The sequence below is a fragment of the Aspergillus costaricaensis genome (assembly GCF_003184835.1).
Source record: "Aspergillus costaricaensis CBS 115574 unplaced genomic scaffold BO79scaffold_7, whole genome shotgun sequence".
Classification (NCBI taxonomy): Eukaryota; Fungi; Ascomycota; class Eurotiomycetes; order Eurotiales; family Aspergillaceae; genus Aspergillus; species Aspergillus costaricensis.
This window is the reverse complement of record NW_020291807.1, coordinates 951300-978765: the sequence shown is the minus strand read 5'-3', so window position 1 is coordinate 978765 and position 27466 is coordinate 951300. Positions and strand designations below refer to the sequence as shown.

Genomic DNA, 27466 nt, shown 5'->3' with positions numbered 1-27466 from the left:
GCTACTTGAATACTTTCGTGGAGATGGTGGTGCATCGCCAATGTCGGGGATAGCATTGATACCTGAGGCATCAAATGATCCCGTGATTGATGACTAACAATATGGCCGACTGTTAGGAAGTCAATGCTGGGGGAGAACTGCGTATTTTCAAGAATCCGGAGTACACGTTGATCGGAGCTTCGGATGTGGAATGTAGAAGGCATGTGGATGAATATCCAGGCAAACACAAGCCTTGTCCAATTGATGTCGATTCGAGATCAATGGTGTGGATGGATACGGGATCCATAATCACATGATATTAACATGGGCCCCCAGTGATGGATACATGCGGGCTTGGTTGAATGACCTGCAACATGACAGTGGTGATGTTGATAATGGCTGTTCTATCTCCTATCCTCTTACGCGCCTAAATTGCTTTGATCTTCCCAGCTTGTAGAATTGTAGCATATGCTTGTAAAGAATCGTGGTAACAACAACCACATCCAGCCGGTAGTTTCACGCCCGGGATGCAGATAGATAAAAGCTATGCGCCCTTAGCAGTTAGCAAAGAGCGATCTCCGCACACCCAAGACCAATAACCGGAGAACAAGAAGGAGTCCAGCGTTGTGCAGGTCAACGCAGCAACCGAGTACAGCGGTCTTCTGTTGGCGCGTGGCCCACCACGTGACCGCCCGAGCCGCTAGGGAACAACCGGCATCCGACTTCGACCTTTGCAACTCCCAACTCAGGTTCAAGAGGGATACTATCACCACCCACCCCCTTCGTCCATTGCAAGATGAGCTCTCTCCGCTTCGCTCGCTCTGCCTTCAGGGCTCGTCCCTCCGCTTTCCGCGTTCCTCTCCAGCGCAGAGGTTACGCCGAGGCTGTGTCGGACAAGATCAAGCTTTCCCTGACCCTTCCTCACCAGGTACGCCTCCGATTCCGTTGAGCGCCTCTGTGCACCTGCGTGAATGTTTGATACTGACAACTCATTCTTCCAACAGTCCATCTTCAAGTCGGCCGGCGTGTATGTAGCCTCGCAATCCGAATAGGTCGAAAGCATTGCACGACCATCCTTCACCTTAGACCGCCCCATACTTACGAACCTTTCCCATACAGTGTTCAGGTCAACATCCCCGCCGAGTCCGGAGAGATGGGTGTTCTCGCCAACCACGTCCCCTCCATTGAGCAGCTCAAGCCCGGTCTCGTTGAGATCGTTGAGGAGGGTGGTGCCAGCAAGAAGTTCTTCCGTACGTCCGATCAACCGTGTTGATATTTGTGCCGCGGGCCGAGATTCTTCAGATCAGCCGCCACATCGTGTCTAGGACAAGACTGACATGACTTCTCTTGAATTCTAGTGTCTGGTGGTTTCGCCGTTGTCCAGCCCGACTCCCAGCTGAGCATCAACGCCGTCGAGGGTTTCCCTCTCGAGGATTTCAGCATTGACGTAGGTTCTAACCGATCCGTGCTTTGGCCTCTGCGCAGTGCTAATCCGTCACCCTCAACACAGAACGTCCGTTCCCAGATCGCCGAGGCCCAGAAGATTGCCAACGGAAGCGGCAGCGAGCAGGATATTGCTGAGGCTAAGATCGAGCTTGAGGTAAGACAGACACTACCAAACACGACCCGAACATTCTGACTGACAAACAAAAACAGGTGCTGGAGAGCCTGCAGGCCGTCCTCAAATAGATACCTGATGTACATATCCACTCGCGACTTCAACTTTGAACCTGTAGAATTATAGCAATTCTCATGAAACATTATTTGCATGGTTTTCGGGGCAGAGGCCCATAAATAGCTAATACAGAAAATTAGTCTGGCTGATAAACTGGTTGCTGATGCCTTTCTCGGCTACACGCCTGCCTGGGTTGCTCTTTCCGACTTAGTCGAGGAGAGACCTCTGCTTTCGCCTTCCTTTCTCTTCCTCTTCTACTCCTTGTCTCGCCTACCACCTAACTCCGGCTTCATTTGGCTTCTTTCGCTTCCTAACTAACGCTGAAAAAGCAGACGACTGATATCTGAAGTGACTATGATGCCGCCTGCGTTCACCAAGCCAGTTACCATCATGCAGGAGCCCAAGTCCAGTGATCCGGAATATCCCTTCTGTCAGGCCTCGGACAATCTCCAGAACTTTCCGAGTCGACTACAGTATAAACACCCAGAGAATTGTCCTGCCCGCCCAGCCGCGGCCCGCAGCGATTCTCATGATACTGACGCTTTCCACATATTTCCAATGGAGGTGGATAAAGAACACCCGACAAACCCGTCAACCTCAGCATGCAAGATGTTGGAAACTTTCTCTGATAAGGACACTGCCAACCGTCAAGGGATACCCGACATGTTTAATGATGCATTTGTTTTTGAAAAATGGTATGAGAGCACAATCGAATCTTGCGGTAAATCAGACCGAGATACTCCGTCTCCGGCGAGACCGGGCAATACCACCCTCGCTATACTGAATGAGAAAAGCTTATCCGAACGCAATAGTCGCAGTCCTGTGGAGGCTAAATCAGCGTGGAAACCGCCAAGACCTCCCAAACCGCGATTCTTAGCACACCTTGACATTGCCGGCACCGAGGCATACGAGAATGCAACCCCGAGTCCCATGCCTGCCTTGAGAGACGGTCCCGTGGATCACAAATGGCTAGCACCTACTAGAGCTCAGATGTCCACTCCCCAGGGCTGTTCGAGGTCTCGCATTCGATTGGCCAACCGATCAATATTGCTACAAGGTATGGACAATGATATCGGCAAGCGACACAGAGGACCCTGGAGTGACCCCAAGCTCGGCCCATCCCGATTCCTGTCCCGGCCTGTCAAACGTGGCACAAAGCCTTACCTCGTCAAGAACAATCTGAACCAGCCGTTCCCCGCCCCCTTGCCTTCAATTGATGGCTTGCCATTGCGCCAGGATTTAAGAATCACTAAGTCGAGGTCTGCCAAGACATGCGTCCAAAACCCCAGTAACGCCTTGTTAAGCCCCCAAGAGGTACCAGAGCCAAAACTGAAGCGCATAGGGAACTGGCTTGGGAAGCCACTTAGCCGGATTTCCCACCTGTTACAACCAAAGGAACGAGGTGTTATAAGTATAACCTTGGTTGGACAGCAACCACTTCAGCACCCACGTTCCGGATATGCATCATACGAATTCATTGTGAGCTTCGTTTGGCCATGGCCAAACCCAAGCGCGTCGGAGTCTATTAGAACACACCAAGAGCAAGAGCTCAACCTACCTGTTTCTTCATATGATGCCACCCGTCTCTTTCGCGCCGATATTACAATGCCGTATCTCTCTATGCGGCTTATCTTGGCCTTGTGTAACGTCTTGCGGAGCCTGACACACAGAAAAGTCGTGGCTAGCTTTGTGCACCTCTTTGTGGGATTCATCGGACTTCCAGTATTGTATGTACTAGAGAGGTTCAGCGTCAAGTTCTCCATTCACCCAAGGGAGTCTGATACGACCAAGAGTGCAAGAGATCAACATGCGGCTCTTTAATTAATGGCTTGAATGATGTCTTGCTCAGCCGATGTATGATTGAGGACAATGCGGCGCTCGGTAATTTGCTACTGATGGTACTCTTCAGACGTGAAAAAACATCAATTTTTCTATTTTCACTAAAGAACAAGAATGCAGCACAATATGAACGACATGGCGACCATTATATGCAGGAATCGGAGAGAGACAAATGAGAAAACCACAGTTCAAGGAGCACCGACTCCTACTGCTTATGAGCTTAGCACTGTCCATTTCATCATAGCAGTATCTTATCATAAACCAATAGCCAAATAAAACCAACAATTCATATCCATTCCCTTGCTCATTGCAACCATTCTGTATGGCTGCTTTCATAGCGTCATTACCGGACATCAATGGCAGACAAGAAGCTCTTTCCGAGCACAAATATCTTCAACAAGCACGAAGCGTAGTTTCCAGAAGAACCAACACCCGAGACAGCGAGTCATTGGCACTTCTACATCATAACGTATTTCAAGATTGACATGAAGGGGGTAAAATCAAAAGAAACAGATTCATGGGACGCAATTAAACACCAAAGAGCAAAGGGGCATGAAATCATCAAGGTTGCTATACAGGGGAAGAAGGAGAAAAAGAAGAGACGTCAAGGATATGGCAGGAGATACCTTCTCATCAAGTAAATTCCACACCATGCTGTTGTCTTTCTTGACGTGCACGCGCTCTCTCCGCGCGTCTTCGTCGACGATTGCTCGCGTAGTCCCCGCTCGCTTCCGTCCCTGTAAACGTACCCGGAGACGCGATACTCCCTGTCCCATAAGGATGACTAGATGGCACAGGGGGCGGCGGGGGAGGCGGCATATAGCCCCCATTCCCGTTCTGAGGCGGTGGTGCATAGTAAGCTGACGCCGCAGGAGGAGGCATACTTGATGATGGAGCGGCGGAAGTTGCTGGGAAAGCTGAGGGAGCTGCCGCCGCAGCAGCAGCCTGCTCTCGTTGCATCTGCTCCTGTTGCTGGCGTTCTAGCTCCTCGACACGGCGCCAGCGGTCGTGCGAACCCCCTTCGTTTCCTGATAGTGAGCTTGCGCTGCCGGCGCGACGACGGGAGTTCCTTCGCTCTCTTCGTCTTGCTTCGCGACTGGCGGCGGCTTCTTCGTCCGTTAGTCTTCGGAGAGTAACGTGGCGGCCGTCGTTGTGCATTTTCACTTTGACGGAAACCGGGGGAGATGCGATGGGATCACGGTGGCGGCTGCTACTCCTGGGTCGACTGCTGCTTCGGTGACGGCTGGCGCTGCGACGGCGATGTGCCGATGATGCAGCACCGAGGGCTGTTCCGGCTGCTACTCCTGAGGCGAGCTCCGTGGGGCCGTGTGTAGATGCTGCTGGTCCGGGATATTCTGAGGCCGCTGGTGGGGGAATAGGTGGTCCTGGTGCCGGTGGTATGTCTGAGCGTGCTCCGTCTACTGCTCCGGATGCCATTGGGGGTCCTGCGGCTGAGACGATGGACTCGCCGTGCGGCGGACCGCGGGGTGGCCGGGAGAAGTCTGATGAAAGGTCCGTGGCTGTGAACGATGCTGGTCTGTCGCGTCTTGGGTAATAGCCCTCTCCGGGGTAGCGTCGCTTGCTGTTGGCCCGGGCTAGCCGCTCGTCTTCCATCTCCCGACGGCGCATCTCTTCCACGCGACGTTGTTCTGGATCACCTTTGCGGCGTGAAAAGAAGCCCTTGATCGCTGCTAGTGCCCCTGCTCCGAGCAGGGCGTCTCGGAGTCCGTGGGATGGCCTGCGACGGGGAGCTTCGGAAAGATAGGTGCTGTTGTAAAGGTACGACGAGCCTGGGCTTTGAGGACGGCTAAGAGGTCGACTTGGTGGTCTGCTCGGGGGTCTGCTGGGGGGCCTGCTGGGAGGTCTACTGGGAGGTCTGCTCGGCGGACGGTTGAGAGGAGTATGCGCTGTTGGCTCCGGTCTTCGCCCATCTTCCAGTCTACTCAAGCTTTCTTCGGTCATGCTGTCACTCCGAGTATGGGCTCTGCTGTATCGACCGGACTCCGTGTCGTTGTCTCGTTCGCGTCTTCTGTCGAAGAATTTCTTTGCGAGCCAGGCACCACCGCCAATTGCACCTAGTTTTAGAAGTAAGTTCCCTTTGCCACCACGTCGTGCGCCTTCGTCGGAAAGCTTTTCGTCTGAGAAGCTGGTATGCGATTCATCGTAATCGTGTGGTCTGCCTCTGGAACGACGTCTGAAGAGCGAAGCCAGACCAGCTCCGGTCGCTCCTGCGGCAGCCATAGGCCCGAGGTTACTATGGCCATGGTCGTCGGCAGCTGAGGGCCCTGAGACATAGCTGAGCCGGCTTTCGTATCCACCGCCCTCCATGTGATACCCTTCTGTGTCGTATAGATATGACAGCACAAAGAACACTACGAGGAGGATGAAGGCGACGATCGCGTAAAGAATAAAGAGCACCTTAGGCGAGCCATAAAGGGTGAGACCCAGCGGTATCTGAACAAGACCAAGGATTGCGAGGGCGCGTCCAATCCATCGATGAATCTGGCGTGAGTTAGCAATTGAGCAGGACACCAAACGGTCACACAACATACAACAAGCTTCAAGGGAACATGATAACTCCTCCTGTTCCTCTCGATCTTATGAACAAGCCAGCCCCACAGAATTTGGAAAATCACTAGGACATATATCGCAAGTCCGATACCGTGATGCGGGTTTGTCAGGCTTCTCTTTGGACCAACAGCGAACCAACCGAACACAAACACAACGGTGCTCAGCAATAATGTCAGGACTTGGCACCAGACATGCAGCTTGAAAGCCCAGAAAGGATTCCATCGAGAGTAGTATCGGATGATCAAGACAGAGATTGGGACGAGGAAAAGGAAGACGATTGTAGCGATGATACCGTGAACGGCTATGAGGGTATGGTACTCGGGCATATCTTTGAATCGGTTTCCCATTCCTGACATATGTAAGCGATTTTGCGCAACGTAGAACTATAAGCTTACTTACCGTTGTATCGCATTGTGTCGAAGTTGATACCCATCAGATTAGGGAGGAGGAATGTGTCGCGCTCCGAGTCCCATGTTCCATCGCCGACATGCAGTGTATTCGAAGCGTAAGTACTGCTCCCCGCAGCGGAGAGGCCAGAGTCGACCGTCATGGTTACTGAAGACCTTGTGCTCTTATAGATTCCGATTGACGTGAATTCCTCCCGATCTCATTGACACTGGAATGTTCGAACTACCGACGGAGATCTAGCGAGATCCCCCACTCCGAAGAATGCACCATGCGCTGATGGGAAAGGTCAAATGAAATCGATAGTAGTGGCGTCAACTTGAGTTCCCGGGGAATTCGATCGCAGAGGCTAAAACGCGACCGAGCCCAGCGTTGCAATGGTTGTTTATCTTTCGAGGAACAAGAGGCTAGCGGTGAGTGATAGGTATAGATGGAGGGTGGGGGAGGGCTAGGTAGTAGATGTGACAAGGATAAGAGAAGCGTGGCAGGACACCCGCCTGTATAGCCAACGATTGAAGACCACTTGGAAGAGAAAAAGAACAGCACTGAAGCAGATGAACGGATCGTGGGACAGGGAAGCGGATAACCGCCGAACGATCGAGATGCAGGCTGGAATGCCGCTGAGGCTGGGGCAAGCAAGCCGCTTCATCGCAACAACTGTTTTCCATTTGCGGTTTAGCCCGTCAGCCTATATCCCGGACAACCACCCGCTGACTCAGCCTTCTGCCGCGGGCGACCGCCTGCGTATGCGAGTATGATTATCATCGACACCAATTGAACGATCCCTCGCAGATCATCTAGTTATTGTATCTTGATAATACTGGCATTAATTAACAGACGTGCTGATCACGATGAGATCCGGGAATAGCTATTAGCTGACGACATAGTTTCTCAAGAAAATTGGTTGCTATCCAAATAGCAGGGTCAGTGTCCTGCTCAAGGTTTGTTGTATCTCCACTCCACCAATCCTTGTTACTTGATCGATACTAGTGAGGCGCGTTAGTCTTTCTGTAGTAGTAGATAGTATTCATTGTAAACCCTGCGGGCCCAGATCATTTAATCAACCCAGGAACGAACCACCAGGCTTGCAAGGAGCCCAATTCCAGAGATTAGCCAACAGAGTTGGGAAAGCGGTCAGGCCAGGTGACCGCAATCGCGTGCTTTCCGTATCTTATCAGCTGCTCTCTCCGCCAGCAGATCCACTCCATCCTCCCTTCTATCGAGGCATATAGATAGCCTCTCCATCTCGCTGCAGTGCCCCTCCTACTCCCTCCTATACAAGAAAGCAGCAGCAGATCTACAAGGAGGTAACTATGGCAACTCAGCTAGAAATCTTCGTGAGAGCGCTCTCTCGGTATGTCACCTTCCTCCTGAACTATCCGCCTTATCTCATTTGTACCATGTACTAACACCATGGCAATGCAGCCTACTCGGCTGGATATAGTACGTCTTCAAACCCGCGAGTACTAGGGAGGATACCCATCACGACAGACGTGAGACATCGGGGGATTTTACATACTAATTAACGTTCTTCAGCACGTTCTGTTGGTCTGCGTCCTTCTATCCCCAGCCGATCAACAACTTCCGGCGACGTTCGACAACGGGGCTGGCAATCGACTTTCCTACCATCAACGTGCTAGGCTTCGTGTGCTATACCATATATACGTCCGCTTTTCTTTACTCTCCCGTGATTCGTCATCAGTATGCTGCTCGTCATCCACATGCTGAGGACCCGACCGTGCGCTTCAACGACTTTGCCTTTGCTCTACATGCCGTCGTTCTTAGCTTTATCACCTATACACAGTTCTGGCCGTTTATCTGGGGATTCAAGGTCTCTCGCCATCAGAAAGTGAGCAAGCCGGTGGCAGGCCTTTTCTGGGGCTCTATAGTCGGCGTCACAATCGTTATTTTCATCGTTCTCGGCCAGAGCCCAAACAACGGCTTTGATCCATACTTCTGGGCGTGGATCGATGTCGTAAGTAGTCCAAAGATCTGCAAATGGCTAATCCGCATGTGTTCTGACCCCTGGATCTTGTGTCAATTTAGATATATGCCCTTTCTTACGTGAAATTGGTCATCACCATCGTGAAGTACGTACCGCAAGCGTGGGTCAACTATAAGCGTAAATCCACATACGGCTGGAGTATTGGACAGATCTTATTTGATCTGTCTGGAGGTGTCTTATCCCTTGCCCAGTTGCTGCTGGATTCTAGCTTCCAAGATGATTGGAGTGGAGTCACTGGAAACCCCATCAAGTTTCTCTTGTCGAACGTTACCATCTTTTTCGATCTGATCTTTGTGGTGCAGCACTATATTCTCTACAGAGATGCAGAGGACGATAGTGGTAAGACCCAGAATCCGAGTGACCGGACTCCTTTGTTATCTGAGTCCAACGGCCTGCCCGGGCGCAGTTAGTGTTTAGACTTCCGTCTCTCGTGGTGGTTAGATGTCGAAACTTTGGAACACTTCGGCGGCCCCGACCCGTCGGCGGTTCCGGTTTCTTGGATGAATTGATTATAAGAACATTTTCTTTTTGGAGGGTCTTTGTCATGTGAAGAGCGTCGAGCTGGTTGACATAATTTTTTTCGCTTCAAGATTTTTGGTCGGATGATGACTGAGGCTGAGATTTTGTGACATGTATGACCTCATAGACCTCTCCGCCAACACAGCCAACGGAGCAACCGTCTGGAAAGATGGCTGTAGCTCGTATACAGTGTCTACGGCCTGGATTATCACACGAAGCTGAAAATAGTCATGTGTGTTGGTTGGGGAGGAATGATAGACGGCCCCCTCAACCGTGACAATGTATTTTTGGAACAATGTCTTTGGCTCTCTCCGCGAAAGTGTATCTACACATCCACACCGCGATGTAACATGGCAGTGACACGCGATCTAACCCGGCCTAGGCCAGATCTGCAAGCCCGATGGAGGCCAGTCTGAGAGGACTCAAGACTACTGGACCTGGCGACACCGCTCTTTGGCAGCCGGTCCATGCTGACAGCGACCCTCTTTCCGGGCCTTCCTGCGTGCAATCCTCCAGTCCCGGGGGCCCGTCACCTAGAAATACTGGCAACCAAGGCCCGACGGCAGGGATCGTGGGCTCAAGGCTTAAGTCCATCTGGCGGTAAGCCAAAATGATCTGCATTCTCAGCCATGGTTATAGCGTCGAAATGCACACCCATTTGGGAGTAAGCGTGGGGGCCTGACCTTCCCGTCCAAGCAATCATCGCGAATGGTTGACATCGTCCAACCCTCAACGGCGAGGGCCCTTGCCCAGCGATATGACTCGTACGACGACTATTCTCTTAGTTTGATGCCTTTTTTTGCCTTGCCTCCTACCCTGTTGGGCCATCCTGGGATCGGATCACTTGGAACTTTGTTTAGAGGTTGTCGCTCGGCGCTGAGGCTCAGACGGCATTTAGACTTTCCATCCAGGTTCCCCATGAACCAGAGAGTTCCGCATGCATATGTACGACGCAGTCGCCGGAACAAGTACACGACAGAACCAATCATCACGCAGCTTCGTCCGTCCATACGCTGGTCCGCCGACTCCCCGAACGGACGCGCCCTATCAGCGCCGAACAAAAGGTCCTGCAACTACTGGATTGGGGCTCAAACGTCATCCTCATGTCCAGAACCGTCTGTATTACCCATCACCACTTCTCTGGTGCCTTATGGAAATATCCTGTGACGCTCTTTACATCAGCCCTATCAAAGAGTCGGACTTAAGCGGCAATGGAACACTTGCTACTTCTACATAAGCAGCAAGAGTCCTGTTTTGGCGTGGTAAACCGGGAAAAGCAAAGAGAAAAAGAAAACGCACACCCAAAAATCAGAGCACTAATATTGATCTGCTTGGGCATTGTGCCTCAGATTGGATGGATCGTCTTTGAGCAAATGTGTCATCCGAATAGGGTTGGTTCTAATCTTTCAGCCGCAGTGCATGACAATTCATTAGTTCTGCATGCCTATTCGAGTTACCAATCACCTCTCAGCAGCCGAATAAACGTTCCCCTTGGCTTCTGGAGAGTTTAGACACGGGAATCCCGAGCTGCATTTCCAGGGCAAACGTGGGAGCCACCAGCGATGAGGACCAGTACCAAAGTCAATGGTACAGTGACATCGACGCCCTAAATCCGATTATCGAGCATCTGTAAAGGGATTCGCTCAGCTACCCGTTGACCGTCAGCCCTGGGGGATGTGCATAGCCACATCTGACATTCGAGACACTCCTGAAGATAAGAATGTTGGAGAACCACGGCTTCTACTAGCTTTAAATATCCAGAATGCATCCAAGCCCGCCAATCTGTGACAAACCATCCAAAGAAATAGGCTTCATCCCATCGAAACACCCCAACTCGACTCAGTACATGAACTACAAGTACCGCCGAAGGTACGTCCATGGACAAAGATACATTGGTGAGACCCTTGCTCAACGGACTAGATTCCCTCCATACTGATTACTCTCAGAACAAACGCACCCGAGTGTCTAGGGCACTTTTGACCAGTTCCGAACCATCCGCAATGACCTCAAGGACTACTATCAACAGAGCCATGCTGATGGTGCCCGGCGGCTCCTCAACCCACAATACGATGTCGTCAGAGGTGCAGCCAAATCCTTTTCCCGCTATAGCCTTTCAACAGGCCCCCCTGTCAGATGCCCGCAGCATGTCTGGGTCAGTCCCCTACGCCTTTGACCAAACACAGCTCCTCCATCAAAGGAAGCCAGACGTTGGCACCCACTACTTTCAGGATCAAGACTCCTACCCACCCTTATTCTCACACCAGACCATACCACCGCAGTCATTCAGACCCGAAATTGAATCCTTTCCCCCAGCCATACCAACCACAGACGGCGCATACTTTCCTATTGATCAAGAAGAATGGCTCGCGATAGCAGTATCACAATCATCTCCTAACCCCACAAATGCCGACTATTACCTCCCAGAGTCAGCTCCGTCCTCTTTCTCTCAATCACGGCTAACCCCCGTAACCACCGCATCTTTATCTTCCGCTACCACCGCAGACCTCGACTTCGACCTTGATCTCGACCTCGATCTAGACGATCTCCAACTTCAATCACTCTCCGACACCTCCTCCGCCCGCAGCCAGACGCGAGATCTGAACAACTATGGCATCCAAAATCCCGACGGAACCTGGCGTTGTGCATACCCCGGCTGCTCCTCACACGCCGTCTTCCGTCGGGGCTGTGATCTTCGGAAACACTATAATCGTCACCGCAAGCATCTCTTTTGCCGGTACGAAGGGTGCCCACAGGCTGTGCGGGGCGGGTTCTCCAGCAAGAAAGACCGAGACCGGCATGAGGCCAAACACAACCCAGAGATACCTTGTGAGTGGGACGGGTGTCAGCGGGTATTTAGTAGGGTAGATAACATGAAGGATCATGTGAGGAGGATTCATAAGAGGAGAGAGACTTGATGATTTCTCTTTTCCTCACCCCTTTGATCCTCACTCCCTCTTCCTTTCTCTCTTACTGCTGCCCCTCTTCTTCTTGAAAATAGTTTTTCCTACTTTCACCTTTCTACTGAACAAATCAAACGGGATATCCACAATTTCGGGATTGGGTGGAGATAAATGGGACCAACGGCGCGATTTACTGGCTTTTCCTGGAAGGCGTTACTGGTTTTATTTCATTATTTTATTCCATCTGAGATTTAAAAATGAGGGGAAATTGGACCGCCAGCACTGCAGGACAGTGACAGTGACACTCCACCTTGTCAACTACCTACTACCTTACCAACTACTAAATTGACTCATTATTCTACCTTTTACTGTACTTATACGTGTCTTCTTTTGAGTCGTTCTGCTTATTAAGTACCTTTTGTGTTATCTTTCTCAGCCTTGCCAATTTATGCTTTCTGACGTGGTGTGACTGTGACTCTCCTTATCACCGCTGAGCCGCATACTTTACTAGCTAGCTGGCTAGACAACACAACCTACTACATCAACTCACACTCAATAACTCATTCATGTTGAATCTCGTTATTCCTCCTTATTCGCTAGAAATATATTTTCTCCCCAGTTCATCGGATCTCAATTCATATCATTGTAGCCAGCTAGCCGCTCAGTCTGGCTAGCTAGCTAGTGCAAGTGGGGTAAATTCAAGTCAAATCAAGACATCGTAAATAAAAGGAAATGAGAAATGAAATAAACCGTTGAAAAGAGAAAACGCCTCTCGTTACCAACCACAAAATAAAAGAGAAAATTGGGGTAAAAGAAAGAAAGGAAAATGAGGACGCCAGAACCTCCTATATGTATAGTCTGAGGGAGAAGCGAAGTGCGAAATAGTAAGGTCGCAAATTGGGTAGTTGTGAATCAGAAGCGAAGAGGAAGAAAAAAGTAAAGAAAAAAATAAGGTTGAAGTGGTGCAAAGTAATGGTGCGAGAAGACAAATAAGAGACACGGCAAAAACGCCCACTAGCAAAGTCTTGTACAAACCCGTGCACACTTCGCCAGATCACTTAGCAAGATGAACGGGGGAATCAAACTATTCGAACACAAGAAGCGAATGACATGATGCGAGCAATGCAAGAAGATGAACGAGGACATGAAGTTGGAAGTAGAAGTAGATCAAGGCTCTAACAACATCTGGTATCACTGAAAAAGGGGGTAGTCGAATAGATGTGAAAAAGAAGGGGGTTATTGGTGGATTGCTTAGATAGTGGGAAGGTTCGTAATGCATGTGCAGTCAGTATACATGAATGCCATGATGGTCGATGATGATAGACAAAGAATTGACTGCGTTATCCTCACAACGTCACATGGACGGTTGTTGAGAAAGTCAACTCTTCATCTCAGAATAAATCAACGCGAACGGACGCTGTCGCTAATGCAATATCGTATAATGGTAACCTGCACTTTTAGAGCATATCGCTGAGCCGATGATGAAAATGGTGATGAGGCCTATGTGAGTCGTTGATTCACGGTACGTTGTTCCGACGGCGTCGTCCACGCGTACTACCCTCTGGCCTTTGCGATAGGACCTGCCTGAGAGCCGGATCATCTCGGCTCTTGTCGACATGGTGGACCCTGACGTGTCTGTTTCGTGACTTGTGAGCTGGCTTGAAAGACATTCGATGCGATCGAGTAAAGGCTTACCGTTGCAGATTGTCCGGTCGAGGGTATTTGTGCTGTTGGTCTGGACAAAATGGGCATACATATCCAGGCGAATTATGGACAAGGCCATGTCGAATCATCTCGTTCTTTCGTTTGAACCCTTTTCCGCCGGGTCCACGCGGACAGCCAGCTATGGGGCAGAAATGCGGACGATCCTGAGAATGAACATTTGCATGGGAGCTGTACATGCGATGAGCTTGGGTTACCGGACCGGTGCACGTGAAACTGCTTACTTCAACAGGTATTGTGTTTGGAACGGGGCTGCAGTGCAGCCAGGGTGACGGCACTTGTATGTGCCTGTGGAGACTGCTCCGTTCGAATGTGTGGGGGGATTGTATGACCGATCACAGGTTGATGCTGGAGTCTGATCTGTCGGGGTGGGGTAGCTTGTTGCGGGGCTCTTGGCCGTCTGCGGCGCAGTCTCATATGTTGAAGTGAGATACGTTATGTCCGCCTTGATAGGCGGCCGCCAGTAAGCCTGCTGGGATGCGGGCGACGACATGGCCGACATGTCCTTCGAGCTCGCTGGTGACAAGTGCGAGTAGGGGCTGGGCGGAACTTGCGACGGAGGAGGCGGAATCTGGCCTAAGCGTTGGTGCTCCCAGACAGGATCTGTCCTTGATACCGGAGGAGAAGAAGATGAGACCGGAGGCAAAGGCCCGAAAGACGAGCCATTCAGACGTCCGGCACCAGCAGGTGGTGGTACATCGGTAACACCGGCCAATGCCGTTGAAAGGGAGGGCAGGTTATGATTCACGGAGCTCGCCGTTGCTGACGGGTGGAGGGCGGGGAGCTGAGCTGTTGGCTCCGACGGTGCTATCAGCAACTTGCTCAATCGTGCTTCAGGATCAGGTAGTTTCCCATCCTGGAATAGATGTGAGATATGAGGGATATTAGGCGGCGTGTGCTGCTGCTGTTCTTCTTTGAGCGCAGGTTCTTCCACTGGGATGGACGGTCGGCGTGGTTCCTTGTAGGCGATTGGAGGATCCTTCGGACCTACAGACGGGCCTCCTTCCTTGGGCTCGCTCGGACTGATCAAATTGAGAGCCTTTCTCGCCACATCTACAGGCTCCTTGGTCTCCACGGAGGATTTTTCCGGGGCGAATAGGATCTTGGGAAGGACCGGATAGGGGTCGTCCGCTGGAGTGCTGCGGTGAAGCGGATGTTCAGTTTCGAACCAGGCTATGTCAGGTCGATTAGGCTCTAAATGTCTGATCAGCACCGAGTTGCCCTCGATTGAATCGGGCTTTTGGAATTCCGGCAGCTTACGCGAACTGCTCGGAAACTGTGCCTCTGCATCGTGCTTAGGTAGACCGCCCTTGGGTGATTGATCTCCGGTATCGAATGGAGGCGGTGACACCTTTGGCAGGTAATTGATCGTTGTGGGCTTCAACGCAGGGGTGCGAGGTTCATCGGGATCGTATGATTCTGTCATGAAGGCGGCGGTTTTAGGCGCATCAGGTGCGCCGCCCCTTACTGTTTGATTTGGCCTGTCTGTACCTTTCGAGTGCCCTGAAGAAATGTTTCAGGACACAGTCTTCAACCCGGAAAATAGACAGCCGCTCAAACGGTTCGCCAAGCAGAATAGGACACAATCCACTTGTCGAATGCAGGTGTGCTGGCACCATGTTAGCATGTACACAGGCTAGAGAAAGCGGTGGCACGACGGAGAAGGACAAAGTTGGATATGAATAGGGTACAGATGGGATACCCTGTGCAACGCTCACTCGGGGGAAAGAGAGCAGGTCACAGAAGGGGGAATGAGACGCCAGACGAACGTGCAGGGCATGGGGAAAAATTTAGACGATCGTGCAAATAGCCCAGAGGCAGCAGGTAGCAGCCTAGATCTGTAAGATCTCAAAGGGGAACCACGAGCTGGACCAATTACGACAATAACCAATATGCAAGTTTGGCCAAGAATAGCCAAGGAAAGAGAAGAAGCAAGGTGACAATTGATAGGAAGCAAAGCGCCAGTCGCAAGATACGGGGGGTTTTCTGGTTACTAGCGATGAGGGAAGGAGATGCAAAATAGGCTCACCTGCTGTCAGGAACCGAGAAAGCCGCAGAAACCGCGCAATGAGGCTCAATTGAAAGCGATTGCACGTCAGGACTCAGTCAACCACGGCACCACCGGGCGCATAGATCAATAAATCATGCGCGCGGGAATTCCGAGCCGCGTGGATAAAACTGGGGGTGGGAGAAGATGGGGGGAGTGGAAGGGAGGGGAAAGAAAAAACAGTTCAGGATAAGGTTGAGCGCTCAAAGGTGGTGATGACGATAAGGGAGGTCACGATGTCACGATGTCACGGCTCGGGTCGAAAAGAAGAATAAAAGAAGAAGGTGGAGGGACAGGGATCAGAGGCTGGAAAAATTCATCGTCTAACGGCGCCAGCAGCAGAACGGTAGTGGTTGCGAGCGAAGAATAATAAGAGTGGTGGTGTAGTAATAACAATAACAGTAATAACAATAATAATAATAATAATAATAATGGCAGGAAAAGAGCGATAATATTAGGCCCGAGTAATAACGATGACCGTGTCCGGTAATCAAGGGACACTGGAACGAATAGTGGCCGATGAAGCTAATGGTCCCAGCAAGCGGGTTAATGACGCGCTTGGCAGGTGGTAAAAGGGAAAAAAAGAAGGTTAAGGGTATGGCCGCGGAGCGGTCAGCAGGTAGTTGCGCTGGAACGGCCGAACCGAGGGGAAGGATCACAGTAGTAATAAAGGAAGAGCGAGGTGGGAAAAGGCAGATGGAGACACACGGATAGTTTAGTTAGTTTAGTTTGGCGTGGCCGTCGTGGTGGTAGTAGAATTGAGGAGAATGCAGAGAATCAATCCACTCAGAAGTGAAGGTTGATCCACCGGCCGGGCTGGAAAAACGCGGGTGGAGAAAGCAGCAGGTTTGGTTTCTGGTTTGACGGTTGAGAGGTAGGTAGTGGTAGACAGCAAGCAGCAGCAGCAGCAGCAGCAGCAGCAGCAGTACTTCCGCTAGGAGGAACCAAAGAAAACCGTAGCAAGAAATTGGCAAGGTCGGCAGGAGAGGGGAGTAAGAAGCAGTCGCCGTAGTAAAGTAGTAAAGAGGTACAAAATATAATAGTTGCAGTAGTTCTGGTTGGTCGTTTCGTTTGGCTGGCTGGGCTGGGCTAGCTGGGTGAGAGCTGAGCTGACTGAATTATTGTCTCTGCTCTGTTCTGTTCTGCCTATTCGGCAGCTTTCGTCGGGTTCCAATTCTTGTTTTTATTACTTCCACTTCCTTTTCGTCTTCTTTTTGCTTTTCTTTTCTTTTTTGCTTGTGCTGTTTTCTTCTTTTCCCTTGGCTGGTCAGATGCGGAGGCTCTGTTGGCGTGCTTCCCAAGTAAAACGTTAGTCAGTCCTTGGTTCTGCTGTCTTTGAAGAAAGCACTAGTGAGGCTCCAAAGGAAATTCGGGTTTAGATTACTTTTTAAAACGGCATTGGATGCCCACTGCAACAAAATAGTAGGGACTGTAACAAGAGAATAATGAAGAAGAATCCACAGGACACGACGGAAGAAGACGGAGGGAATGAAGCTGACTCTTCCAGACGCGCGCGCCACAGCGTGCAGACAGGCAAACAAAGTGGGGTGAGCCTGGAGGGAGGGACAACACCATCAACCCGGGTGGAGAGGAAAACAAGCAAAATTTCTACCTACCGACAATAATCCTAGTTAAGACACTCAAACGCCATCCAGACTTTTCTTGCCGGAGCGGGATAAATAGAGAAAAAGCCGCGAAAGAGGGTGAGGAGAGAGGTAAGGGGATGGAGAGGGGAATGTCTTGTGTATGTGTGAGATGAGGGAGAGGGAGCAAAGAAAGGCGGGTTCAGAGTGTCTCTCGCAGCAAGCTGTCTGATCTAGTCTGTCTGTCTGTCTGTCTGTCTGTGTAGTAGTGAGTGGAGAGACAGAGAGAGTTGTGTGCGTGTGTGTGTTTCCCTCAGCATGCTCACCTTTTTTTTTTCCTCTTCCCTTTTCCTTTTCCCACCCCCTCGCCGACCACTTCTCGAGCAGGAAGAATAATGCCACGTCCACGAGGACCCGACCAGACTAGACCCAAAATGGAGCTCCACCTCTTGAGGCTCTCTGCATGGCCAGCGATGATTGGTCACCACGCGCGGGCACGGTTTAAGAGGCTGAATTGTTCATCTGCACCGAACCGTCGTAGAACTTGGCTGCTGCTCCGAGTGAAGGGAAGGGGGGGTGGAGGGCGTGTGTGCGTGTGTGTGCGTACGAGGGAAGGAGCCGTGGGCGCGTTGGCCAGCGTTTTCCTCGATCCTCTACTAACTTCCATAGCCCCAACTCGAAGCTTTTCATCAGATGATGAGGCTTTCTTTCTGACTGACTCCTCCCTTTCCCCTCTTCTCCGATCGGATAAAATCTATCGATCGAGGATTTTAATCTACCCTTTTGGGCCCTACTTTAGAAATCTCCCTTCTCTCTACGGTTCACCCACACACACTCATAATGTAATAAAATATATAGTCTACGAGTTTTATTAATAAATGGCCCGTCTGCGATCAACTTTAGTTCATTTCCCTAGAAACCTTACTCTCGGTTTTTTTTTCCCCCCAAACCACAACGGCCGGCTAAGGTCGTACTCGGGTTCTCTTAAGGCGACAAGGCTGCAGTCCACAGCTGGATGGCTGACCGCCACGGGAAGGACGCGCCCCAGTGTTCCTTCCACTCCTCCCTACTGGACAAGCCTCCGCCTGGTCCGTCACACAACCTGCAGAAGAGGGCTCGCACGATATCTAGTCCAGAGCAGGGATATGCATCATGTGCGGAGGGCAGTGTGATGAGTGGCATGTGTGGGAAGGGAGGAGGCGCCTCAAAGTGAGAAATGAGGCTAAAGAGAAAAAGCAAAAAAAGAGCATCGAAAATAATATAATGAGATTTCAAAAAACAAAAAATGATTACTCTGACATTTTTGAAAAATTCTGAAAAAAAAAAAAAAAAAAAAGTAGTAAAGATCTTTTTGGAAGTGAAAACTCAATGAGATGTACTGGAAATAGAATAATCAACAGCCTCGCTCTAAGAGTTACAACGGACCCAGTGCTACTAGTAGCAAGAAGATAGACTTAAACCACAACAGCTGCCGCTTTTGCTAAACTAACTAACGTTCCCCCGTAACTACTCCGACTCCGACTCCGACGACTCTGTGTGTGCGGGCAGGATCGAGGATACGGCTGCACCGAGTACAAAGAGGAATGGGGCTCAGAGCGAGGTGCCAGAGAGTTACTTAAGGTACGTGCTTCTACGGAGTACTGTGTAGTAGGAGTGTTTTGGCTGTCAGGGAGTGTGGACTGGCTTCCCGACCGATCTTCATTATTATTAATCGGTCAATCAGTCAATCCATCAATCCATCCCAATTCTTGATTCCTTCAGACTTCGACCAGTGTGTCAATCTCTCGGTTAATAGTTCCCGTTAGATAGATAGCTAAAGTATTTGATCAGTCTAATCTTGACATCCAGTGGTTGAAATTCGGTTTGGTTTGGTTTGGTTCGCATTGGAACTTTGGTTTTCGATCCGTGCATTACCCAGTACCGTGAATCCGAACGGGTCTGGGGCACGGTTAAAGGAGGGTCCCCCCTCCCCTTCCCTATCCCAGAGCGGGAAAGGTGTGAGTAGTTGGTTTGAGCCGGACGTTGTGGAAATTACCAGTAGGACGGGATCAAAGGCTCCATCAGGACTATTGCTATTTGTGCGCCTGCCGAGATGGAATGACATTCTTATCCACTTGAAACTTGGTTGAGAAGAACGGCGCAAACTGAAATGGGGAGATCGATCAAACATGGCATGGCAGCAGTAGCAGCAGAAGAGAAGAAGCACTGCAAAAGACAAGCAAGCCGTGTTTGATGTGCGCATCCCACCCACTCACCCCCTCGTCAAACCAGTTGTGGAAATTTCTGACATGCAGAAGAGGAGGTAACTAGATAGAGTGAGGGAGAAAAAGAAGAAGAGATGTGAGTAAGAGGGGCTTATTTTCCCTCAACCTTGCCTTATTCCGGAAGGTCGATAGTAAGAAGAGGTACACACTTGACTAGGATGATGAGGGCTAGTGTTTGCCCCTAGCCGGCGCGCGCGGGAGGGAGAGGGAGGGAGGGGGGATGAGACCACGGAGTAATAATTTAGTCTACTGTGTAGTTGTAGTAGTAGTAGTAGTAGTAGTTACTCTAAGGAGTAGCCTGTAGCTAGTAGGACAATTTTTTAGCTGAACACAACAGGAAAAATGGTTCAGGCTGGACAAGGCCGCAAGTTCCAACTGTCACTCTGCAGATGATCGGGACGTATCGCAACACGGCCCCACGTATCCCCTCTTCTTTTTTTTGCCTCTTGTCTTTCTGGCTGTCTGATTGTTTGGCTGTCCGTCTCTTCCTTCCCTTCTCTTCTCCTCCCTTAGTTCGCTCCACTCGTCGTCAGTGCACCGACTTTTCTCATCTTTAGCCACCGACAGGCCAGCAACGCCTTCATCGGACAGGGTTGAAGAATGCGATCGCAGTGCTGATCCCAATATGAACTGCAGGTATCCCCATCTACATCAATATATTATTAGCTTGATGCCGACGTTGCATTCGTCGGACGGAGAGCAGCAGGGTACTTGCCTCGACACGACTCATAGTAGCCGAGTTTCACTCCCATGACTATTGTTTTTTAACAGCAACTTGAATCTATCACCATAAATCTAATAGATTTCCCAAAAGGGAACAACAATGTGCCGAATAACAAGCTAGATCATAGCTATCTACAATTCATCTCACAACTCAGCTCAACTTGAAGATATAGTACTAGAACCCACCCACTAACTAACATCCTCAGCCAGCAACCGCACTCACAGTAGGCTACTTACAGCCCCATCCACAACCAAAGATCAGCTACACTAACTAAAATCTCCTAGATTAACCAGAATATTTCCCACTGACTAGTCTACATCTAGAGTCTCACACACACAGACCAAACCAGGGAAGCATCTAATGGTCCATCCAATAACCACCCACTAATCAACTAGAGGCGGCCCGCCCCGAAGCAAATCCATCGTTGCTCGCTGCCTCTCTTTTCCCCTCTTCCCTTCGCCTCCTCTCACTCATACTACCTAAGTACTAAGTGACCAACCCCCTCAGTTAGCTAACCAGAATACGGAAATCGACTAGGTAGATCATCACCATTATCACCATCATCGCCATCGGTTTCTTCATGTGAATATACCTACACATACACATATACATAATTTAATATATAGCGAACTGAAACATTAAACCAGGATATAGTACATACTATAGAAACAAGTACTAACACAAGTACTAGATAAACCCCCCATCGCATCCATGTTAACATTTAGGCTCCAGAGTAACGCCAATTGGTCCACACAACTCACTACTAAATTAAGTAGTTCACGGCAAATTCACTCCCTTCTGGTAAAGTACCCCGTAACTCCAACGAAGGAATATATTGAGTCGAAATCCTAAACTCGGAACATGAGCGAGGGTGAGTTAAGTACTATATCAGTATAGTATCTAGTTAAGGAAAAATAGATAGCTAGTCAGACACTCCGATCGATCGAGAGAGAAAAAAAAGTACTACATACTACTTTAGCAAATCTCACCGCCCCAAAAATGGAATCATGACCCATTAATATTATTTTAGAATCTTGCAGAAAAGAAGGGTCAGTAGATCTGGAAGCGAAAAATAAAAAGCAATAAGGGAAAATAAAAAGCAAAAATAAGAGGGGGAAAATAAGCCAGCAGAGAAGCACAACAAGACAAGGCGAAGCTAGAAAGTGGAGAGGCAGAGTGAGATGAGAGAGAGCCTCGGGGGGTTCTGGTTCTGGTCCATTCCAGCCGGAGGTTCCATGCCCGCCACTGACGTTGCTAAAAGGGAAATAAAAAATATCTTAAATGAATAAAAAAACAAAGGAAATAATCAAAGGGCTGCGGCGGCTGTTCCATCATCATCATCATCATCATCATCGTTACTCAAGAGGTGGGATGGTCCGTGTTTTGGCGCTAGAGTAGACTTTCTACGTTGAGCGCAATAGATAGTCAGTCCTCCACTACTACTACTCCATCATCTAGACTATCTACTTAGCTCCAAGGAACTTGCAGGAGAGGAGGGGGTGAAAGGGAATAGTATTGAGGGAGGGACGGGGAGGAACGGAGAAGACAGTCAGCGGAAGTACGGAGTAGTATCTCTCTCTAGTCTCTCCTACTATAACCACGGAATTATAATGAACAGCACCAAATATATTAATCTAGGGCTGGTACACACATCTAAGAAGTAAAAAAAAGTAAGAAAACCAAGGAAATGCAGGCCCGGGAGCCGCACCCAATTAAGTGCCGCAAGCCCCCGATTTGCGGTTGGCGCTCGTGCTGACTCTTCGCCCGTTAGTTACCGGGGGAAGGAAGGGAGGGAGGGAGGGATGGATCTATCTAGTAGTAGCGCAGATACGAGGCTCCATCTCAGCGTCATCATCATCAAATATGTAGTAGTCTATGGGTATGCTGCTGTTGTTGCTGCAGCACCACGGCTCTAGGTAAGCCGTGCTGCGTATTTAGCTTCCTTTGCTTACTAGTTTAGCTGACTAGCTAGTTAGTTAGCACACACCACTTTTCATAACCTGACCTGACCCCCAACCACCGCCCCTCACCCACCCCCCTGCTAGTTTAGTGCGATGACTACTGACCCGGGCTTACTGGCGCTTGGACTCGTTCGGCTTTTGTACGCCTCCCGTGAATGAGGCTAGTGTGGTTTTTGTTCTTCCCTTCTTGCATGCATAGGGTCGGTCACCTTGCGGCGGTTTGGGTAGTACGATGTTGGGGGTTGAAGTGGGCAATACTAGAAGAGTAGGTGAAGGAAGAGAGGTATGAGTTGAGCCCCTATTAACTTAGTATAATTCGGGATTTGAGGATTGATTTGGTTTGGGCAATGCTTACTTCTTTCCTTTCGGAATCTCCGGCTGGCAAGGCTGTTGCTCGTCCATGGTTGTATTGTGTGTGTGTCTGTGTGCCGGCTTGCCGTCCATAGTATACATGGGTGGTCATGCCACGGGAAAGGCAGAAAACAACTAAGCCGTGAGTGATATCTACTCCACTTAGGGTGCTAGACCTTGTGAGGCAACGTAAAAAGTTCTAGGGATGAATTAATTTATGTCTGTCTGCCCTGGCAAGGAAAACCAAGTAGTTAATTGTTTACAGCCTGGCCTTTTGACTCAATTGGGCCTGAACTCTCTTGACCCGTTCCCAGGCCTCCAGCGCAAAAGGCTCCGTATTTCTCGCATATTCCGCAGCGCGAGCACTACTGGCCTGTCTCAGGGCATATCTCGCCTTGATACCATGCATAATAACCGAGCTTCTCCAAGAGAAGAAAGCATCGCCCCAGGGGATATCCCCAGTGGGGTCATACCCGGACACCTCACGATACCAGCGGATACAGTCCTCTCGAGCGGGCAAGCCAGGCACCACCTTCGGAACGAACATTGCCTTCTTGTGGTCCACCCCATCGAGGAAAAAGGGACTAGTGAGGTTGCAGAAGTCGGACAGAGGGTGCCCCACCGTGGCCATTTCCCAATCCAACAGACCAATGACTCGCGGTTCAGATTTGTGAAATATCATATTATCGATCTTATAGTCCCCGTGCACGAGCGTGCCGCGGTCTTGCGGCTGCGTCGTCTTGTCTTCGAAGAAACGCACCATGTCCATGAAATGAGGCAACTCTCCGACAGGTTCCTTGGTCTCCACATCCACGGCTTGTGCCTGCGCCTGTGCAACTGCTGTGAAGGTGGCGATCTGTCGATCATAGTACCCCGTCGGTTTTCCGAACCTCTCCAACCCGACCTTTTGGGGTACTACCCGGTGGAATTTGGCTAATGTCCGGACCGCATCCTGCCATCTGTTGGTAGGGGGGTTGCAGTCGTTAGCTTCTTCTTCCCGCTTCCATGTAACAGTAGCCGCGTCAGGCGGGTTGTATCATCCCGAAAAGGCAGGGGGGAGGGAGGAGGGGATGACGTACAATGCGGTTCTCTCCGCCGGGTCGACCCCGGGCATGGCAGGATCAGTAAAGTGTCGTCCGTCTAAGAATTCCATGATGTAGAAGGGGGTGCCGATTACGCTGCTATCCTCGCAGAGACAGTAGGCTTTGGGGACGGGCACGTCGGTGTTTCCTAGGGCATGGATGATCTTGTACTCGCGCTCGACTTTGTGCGCAGTCTTGGAGAGTAGCTTGCCCGGGGGCTTCTTGCGCAGGACATATTTGCTGCCGTCGGCGGTGGTAAGTTGATAGGTAGGGTTGGATTGACCAAAGCCAAACTGTAGCGTGTAAGTTGTGTGTGACCAGACGAATCAAATCAAAAAGGGCCATCCTATATACCTGCTTCACATCCAAGGGGGTCTTGATATCGGGTACATTGAGATTGAGATAGCGTTCCAGGGAAGGAACATCAATAGGTTGGCGCACCGCTCCAGCCATATCCAAGACAATGCGAACGTCAACAACAACAATATGCTGTGAGACTATATGCAGCACCACCAATTTCTATAAAACGTAGCAAAAGCGGAGAATAAGTCACGCTGGGGATGGGAACAAAAACCCGGGGATAGCCCCGATCTCAAGCCAGCCAGCCACGGCCCGCGGCTCACCTGAAGGGGGCGCTGCGGGGAGCCTCGGCTATCCTGGATTCCTTACCTATCTAGGTTTAGTCCAATCCCCAACTTACTGACTGTATCAGAATTCAGAACCAAAGATCAAATCAAACAACTCAAACCCGCCAAGCCCATTAAAACGCGCCTCGCGTCTTCCTTCACCGCCAGACGCGTTCCCCCAAATCGATTCCAGCAACCCCAAATTAAAAAAAATAGAAGAACCCACTATGAAGGGCCTCGCCCTCGCCCTCGCATCTCGTCGATTTACACAACACACCGCATTTCCAACACCTCTTCAGCACCTCTTCAGCCGAGAAAGAAGAAGAAGGATACACCCATTTTCTTCCTCCCCACTACACACCACCCAGATAATGACCAAGGAGACCACCCCTCCTCCCACCACTACCACTACCAACGAACCTACAACAACAACTCACGAACCCCCCTCCCTCCCCGCCTCTCCCCTCGCCAAACGCACCAAACCCAACACCGATACCACAGACACAACTACATCATCAACAATGGGCTCAACCGGCACCCCTCTCCCCCCTCTCCAAGTGAAGAAGCTCACTCCCACGGGCCGCGCCCCGACCCGCGGCTCTGCCTTCGCGGCCGGATACGACATGTACAGCGCCAAGGAGACCGTCATCCCTGCTAAGGGGAAGGCATTGGTTGATACGGGCATTGCTATTGCTGTGCCGGAGGGGACGTGTACGTACCAACCTACCCCTAACTATATACACAGAAGACGAAAACTGATAATGTTGTGATTGTGGTATAGACGGCAGAATCGCCCCCCGCTCCGGCCTCGCCTCGAAGCACTTCATTGATACTGGCGCGGGCGTCATCGATGCAGACTACCGGGGAGAGGTCAAGGTTCTTTTGTTTAACCACTCGGATGTGGATTTCGAGGTGAAGGAGGGAGATCGTGTTGCGCAGTTGGTTTTGGAGAGGGTATGTTTTCTATACGTTGTTTATTGTCTCGATGGTTGTGGTGCTAATTGTATTCTGTTGTAGATCTATACCCCTGAGGTTGTGGTTGTGGAGGAATTGGCCGAGAGTGTTCGTGGGGCTGGTGGGTTTGGAAGTACTGGTGTTTAAATTGGGAGTCTTTGGATGGGGTTATGTTAGAGGTATGGCGTGTATGGCTGAATGATATCGGTATAATTGGGATACAATTACAATAAAATTACATGAATGTGAAGATAAATGTCATCTATGTTTGGTCCGTCACTGCATTTCATCATGACTGGTGGTATATAAATCAACACCCGTCTATAACTAATCTATAATGCTCAAACAATTCACCGCCCATTTAGCGACAGAATCAACGAAACTGCGCCGGCAGATCCTCCCGTCGCCACTCACTCGCCTGGAACTCCACCTCCGGTTCCCGCAGATACTGCGCATGCCGGACCACCCGTACTTCTGCCGCCTTGCTCTCCCGCAGATGCGCCCTCTTCTGCTGGTCCTCCTGGCTGAGCAGCTTCTCGCCCTCATCCGGAACAATAGCGCGCAACTCGGCATCTCGCGCCTCCAGAGTCTTCTCAAGTACGCAGTGCATACTCGCCAGCACCTTCCGGGTAGACTGGGCAAGGGGCAACTCCGTTGCAGGGACATGGTCAGGCGAGACCCACGACTTAGTGTGGCGGAGATTTGCATCGGCGTTGAACACGGCCTCGCGGAAGCGGGCTACTGTGAGAGCCGCGAACATGTCGCCAGTGCCGCTGAAGTAGCAGTCCAGGGCGGGGACGTCGATGCGGAAGAGACGCGGGGCGCCGTCGGAGCGGGTGGTCGAGCCGATGACGGTGAGGGTGTTGGGGAGAGGAGAGTCGGAGAGGCTGGCGATTTGCACGGAGGTGATGATCACGTGGGGGATGTTGTAGATGGCGTGGAGGGCGGTGATGGCTTCAGCGAGGGTGGCGAGGGAGGTGATTTTGATGCCGGAGAGGACTCTGCTTTGGTTAGAGGGAGCAGCAGAAGTAAGGATAAAGGGATGGCTTACTCGGCTTCGAATTGGTTGGGGAGAATAAGGTCTGCGTGGCGGATGACCTTCTTGTAGGCGGGAACGACGTCGTCGTTGACGTAGAGACGGCCTTGGTCGCCCATTACAGGGTCCAGCACTGCGCATGGTTATTACTGCCACCACATAGAACAGAGAGAGAGGGCAGCTCACCCCAGAAGAAAGAACCGGGATTCTTTTCCGCTTTGCGCTGGAGGTCCATGCCAATGGCCCCGACGGCTTCGACGGCAGCTGCACTTGGCGCATAGCCAGAAAGCATGACATCAAAGTCAAGCAGGTTGCTCTGCGTGAGACCCTCATAGAGCGCGGTGATCTCCTCTGCTGTGGCCCTAGTGCCCTTGAACTGTCTATAACCGGTGTGGTTACCTGGAGTCTGTTAGTAGGGTGATTACATATATGATATATGTCAGCTTACTGAAGTGCACTGTGTTCAAGGCGGCGACATCACAGCCCATGAGCTGCATGACCGCAGTGGCCATCTTATTGCCCACATATCTGATCCGTTAGTATGGGCAGGGAATGGATGCGACGAGACATCATGATAGATAGAGGTGTTATCAAATATGACACATACCCGTAGACAACCTAGACCCTTGTCAGCAATGCATTGGGGGTAGGTACCATTGAGGGTACATCCATGGTGGTTGGGGGAAAACATACATGGCTGGCGACAGCCAAGACCCTGGTCTCAGGGACGAGAAGATCGGCGGACATGATGAAATGAAGGGGAGCTGGGTGGAGGAGAAGAAGAGGAGCAGGCGGACAAGGAAGGGAACAGTTCGATGTCATTCCTTCCTTTGGGTCGGCGATAGGCGAGGTGGAACCTCCTGGGTTTGCCGCGTTGTTGATTGGCCCACGGGGCCGGCGTGCAGCCCGTGCTCCCTCGGGAGTTTTTGATTTATCTTATTAAGGGATTTCCCATCCGGCAGTTTATTTTCCTTTGTCTTCTATCTGAATAGTGGTAGTTCCTCTGGTTCGGAGTGATAAGAATAGCTGTTACACTCCTCGAGTCAGTCGTGACGCTAATTCTGGTGGCGCCAGTTTCAGACGAGAACACAACAGGCAGAATAACCGAACTGTCCGCTATGCTCATTGACTTGTGAAAAGTCCTTCTTTTGCTTTGTACTTGGAGCAAGGAGTCCAATCAGTTGCCCTGCTAAGAATAAACCCTGAGGGTCCAGACTCTTTGC

The 27466-nt window shown here is 50.7% G+C and overlaps 9 protein-coding genes across 9 annotated transcripts; 5 read left to right on the top strand and 4 right to left on the bottom strand.

Annotated features, from left to right (window-relative positions):
* Nucleotides 1-723: 723 nt before the first annotated feature.
* On the top strand, nucleotides 724-1748 carry BO79DRAFT_207962 (F1F0 ATP synthase subunit delta). Its single transcript, XM_025682283.1, has 6 exons — nucleotides 724-907; nucleotides 984-1006; nucleotides 1099-1229; nucleotides 1338-1426; nucleotides 1490-1579; nucleotides 1636-1748. Exons 1-6 carry the CDS (start codon nucleotides 776-778, stop codon nucleotides 1666-1668), a joined length of 498 nt encoding a protein of 165 aa, XP_025542526.1. The 5' UTR covers nucleotides 724-775; the 3' UTR covers nucleotides 1669-1748.
* A 296-nt stretch (nucleotides 1749-2044) lies between these two features.
* On the top strand, nucleotides 2045-3475 carry BO79DRAFT_279922 (uncharacterized protein; the record flags this gene model as incomplete). The annotated part of the gene is made up of 1 exon (XM_025688015.1): nucleotides 2045-3475. One exon carries the CDS (start codon nucleotides 2045-2047, stop codon nucleotides 3473-3475), a length of 1431 nt encoding a protein of 476 aa, XP_025542525.1.
* Nucleotides 3476-3986: 511 nt separating this feature from the next.
* On the bottom strand, nucleotides 3987-6765 carry BO79DRAFT_77329 (uncharacterized protein). The gene is made up of 3 exons (XM_025689723.1): nucleotides 6464-6765; nucleotides 6046-6413; nucleotides 3987-5995 (listed from the first exon to the last, which is right to left on the bottom strand). Exons 1-3 carry the CDS (start codon nucleotides 6612-6614, stop codon nucleotides 4127-4129), a joined length of 2388 nt encoding a protein of 795 aa, XP_025542524.1. The 5' UTR covers nucleotides 6615-6765; the 3' UTR covers nucleotides 3987-4126.
* A 938-nt stretch (nucleotides 6766-7703) lies between these two features.
* BO79DRAFT_207960 (putative L-cystine transporter) lies at nucleotides 7704-9078 on the top strand. Its single transcript, XM_025682282.1, has 4 exons — nucleotides 7704-7823; nucleotides 7895-7912; nucleotides 8006-8444; nucleotides 8516-9078. The coding sequence occupies exons 1-4, from the start codon at nucleotides 7783-7785 to the stop codon at nucleotides 8882-8884; spliced, it is 867 nt and encodes a 288-aa protein (XP_025542523.1). The 5' UTR covers nucleotides 7704-7782; the 3' UTR covers nucleotides 8885-9078.
* A 1677-nt stretch (nucleotides 9079-10755) lies between these two features.
* On the top strand, nucleotides 10756-11908 carry BO79DRAFT_252523 (putative C2H2 transcription factor; the record flags this gene model as incomplete). Its single annotated transcript, XM_025685933.1, has 2 exons — nucleotides 10756-10862; nucleotides 10963-11908. The coding sequence occupies 2 exons, from the start codon at nucleotides 10756-10758 to the stop codon at nucleotides 11906-11908; spliced, it is 1053 nt and encodes a 350-aa protein (XP_025542522.1).
* A 908-nt stretch (nucleotides 11909-12816) lies between these two features.
* On the bottom strand, nucleotides 12817-15234 carry BO79DRAFT_279917 (uncharacterized protein; the record flags this gene model as incomplete). Its single annotated transcript, XM_025688014.1, has 4 exons — nucleotides 12817-13547; nucleotides 13589-13628; nucleotides 13840-15034; nucleotides 15084-15234. The coding sequence occupies 4 exons, from the start codon at nucleotides 15232-15234 to the stop codon at nucleotides 13317-13319; spliced, it is 1617 nt and encodes a 538-aa protein (XP_025542521.1). The 3' UTR covers nucleotides 12817-13316.
* A 7519-nt stretch (nucleotides 15235-22753) lies between these two features.
* Nucleotides 22754-24133, bottom strand: BO79DRAFT_190771 (phosphotransferase family protein). The gene is made up of 3 exons (XM_025680766.1): nucleotides 23982-24133; nucleotides 23625-23920; nucleotides 22754-23504 (listed from the first exon to the last, which is right to left on the bottom strand). The coding sequence occupies exons 1-3, from the start codon at nucleotides 24078-24080 to the stop codon at nucleotides 22805-22807; spliced, it is 1095 nt and encodes a 364-aa protein (XP_025542520.1). The 5' UTR covers nucleotides 24081-24133; the 3' UTR covers nucleotides 22754-22804.
* Nucleotides 24134-24501: 368 nt separating this feature from the next.
* Nucleotides 24502-25465, top strand: BO79DRAFT_190769 (dUTP diphosphatase). Its single transcript, XM_025680765.1, has 3 exons — nucleotides 24502-24964; nucleotides 25035-25207; nucleotides 25271-25465. Exons 1-3 carry the CDS (start codon nucleotides 24625-24627, stop codon nucleotides 25352-25354), a joined length of 597 nt encoding a protein of 198 aa, XP_025542519.1. The 5' UTR covers nucleotides 24502-24624; the 3' UTR covers nucleotides 25355-25465.
* Nucleotides 25466-25510: 45 nt separating this feature from the next.
* BO79DRAFT_190765 (pyridoxal kinase) lies at nucleotides 25511-27002 on the bottom strand. The gene is made up of 6 exons (XM_025680764.1): nucleotides 26937-27002; nucleotides 26851-26861; nucleotides 26692-26771; nucleotides 26430-26642; nucleotides 26259-26376; nucleotides 25511-26208 (listed from the first exon to the last, which is right to left on the bottom strand). The coding sequence occupies exons 1-6, from the start codon at nucleotides 26988-26990 to the stop codon at nucleotides 25581-25583; spliced, it is 1104 nt and encodes a 367-aa protein (XP_025542518.1). The 5' UTR covers nucleotides 26991-27002; the 3' UTR covers nucleotides 25511-25580.
* Nucleotides 27003-27466: the final 464 nt, after the last annotated feature.

What these genes read in the sequence shown, in the direction of transcription:
- BO79DRAFT_207962 (XM_025682283.1), top strand. Translation starts at nt 776, where the DNA reads ATGAGCTCTCTCCGCTTCGCTCGCTCTGCCTTCAGGGCTCGTCCCTCC. An exon ending in ATCTTCAAGTCGGCCGGCGT is followed by an intron (nt 1,007 to 1,098) that starts GTATGTAGCCTC and finishes TTTCCCATACAG; the next exon opens with TGTTCAGGTCAACATCCCCG. An exon ending in TGCCAGCAAGAAGTTCTTCC is followed by an intron (nt 1,230 to 1,337) that starts GTACGTCCGATC and finishes CTTGAATTCTAG; the next exon opens with TGTCTGGTGGTTTCGCCGTT.
- BO79DRAFT_77329 (XM_025689723.1), bottom strand. Translation starts at nt 6,614, where the DNA reads ATGACGGTCGACTCTGGCCTCTCCGCTGCGGGGAGCAGTACTTACGCT. An exon ending in CGACACAATGCGATACAACG is followed by an intron (nt 6,414 to 6,463) that starts GTAAGTAAGCTT and finishes TACATATGTCAG; the next exon opens with GAATGGGAAACCGATTCAAA. An exon ending in ATGTTCCCTTGAAGCTTGTT is followed by an intron (nt 5,996 to 6,045) that starts GTATGTTGTGTG and finishes AACTCACGCCAG; the next exon opens with ATTCATCGATGGATTGGACG.
- BO79DRAFT_207960 (XM_025682282.1), top strand. Translation starts at nt 7,783, where the DNA reads ATGGCAACTCAGCTAGAAATCTTCGTGAGAGCGCTCTCTCG. An exon ending in TCTGGGCGTGGATCGATGTC is followed by an intron (nt 8,445 to 8,515) that starts GTAAGTAGTCCA and finishes GTGTCAATTTAG; the next exon opens with ATATATGCCCTTTCTTACGT.
- BO79DRAFT_190771 (XM_025680766.1), bottom strand. Translation starts at nt 24,080, where the DNA reads ATGGCTGGAGCGGTGCGCCAACCTATTGATGTTCCTTCCCTGGAACGC. An exon ending in CCCCCTTGGATGTGAAGCAG is followed by an intron (nt 23,921 to 23,981) that starts GTATATAGGATG and finishes TACACGCTACAG; the next exon opens with TTTGGCTTTGGTCAATCCAA. An exon ending in CCGGCGGAGAGAACCGCATT is followed by an intron (nt 23,505 to 23,624) that starts GTACGTCATCCC and finishes CCCTACCAACAG; the next exon opens with ATGGCAGGATGCGGTCCGGA.
- BO79DRAFT_190769 (XM_025680765.1), top strand. Translation starts at nt 24,625, where the DNA reads ATGACCAAGGAGACCACCCCTCCTCCCACCACTACCACTACCAACGAA. An exon ending in TGCTGTGCCGGAGGGGACGT is followed by an intron (nt 24,965 to 25,034) that starts GTACGTACCAAC and finishes ATTGTGGTATAG; the next exon opens with ACGGCAGAATCGCCCCCCGC. An exon ending in CGCAGTTGGTTTTGGAGAGG is followed by an intron (nt 25,208 to 25,270) that starts GTATGTTTTCTA and finishes ATTCTGTTGTAG; the next exon opens with ATCTATACCCCTGAGGTTGT.
- BO79DRAFT_190765 (XM_025680764.1), bottom strand. Translation starts at nt 26,990, where the DNA reads ATGTCCGCCGATCTTCTCGTCCCTGAGACCAGGGTCTTGGCTGTCGCC. An exon ending in CTTGAACACAGTGCACTTCA is followed by an intron (nt 26,643 to 26,691) that starts GTAAGCTGACAT and finishes AACAGACTCCAG; the next exon opens with GTAACCACACCGGTTATAGA. An exon ending in TCCCGGTTCTTTCTTCTGGG is followed by an intron (nt 26,377 to 26,429) that starts GTGAGCTGCCCT and finishes AACCATGCGCAG; the next exon opens with TGCTGGACCCTGTAATGGGC.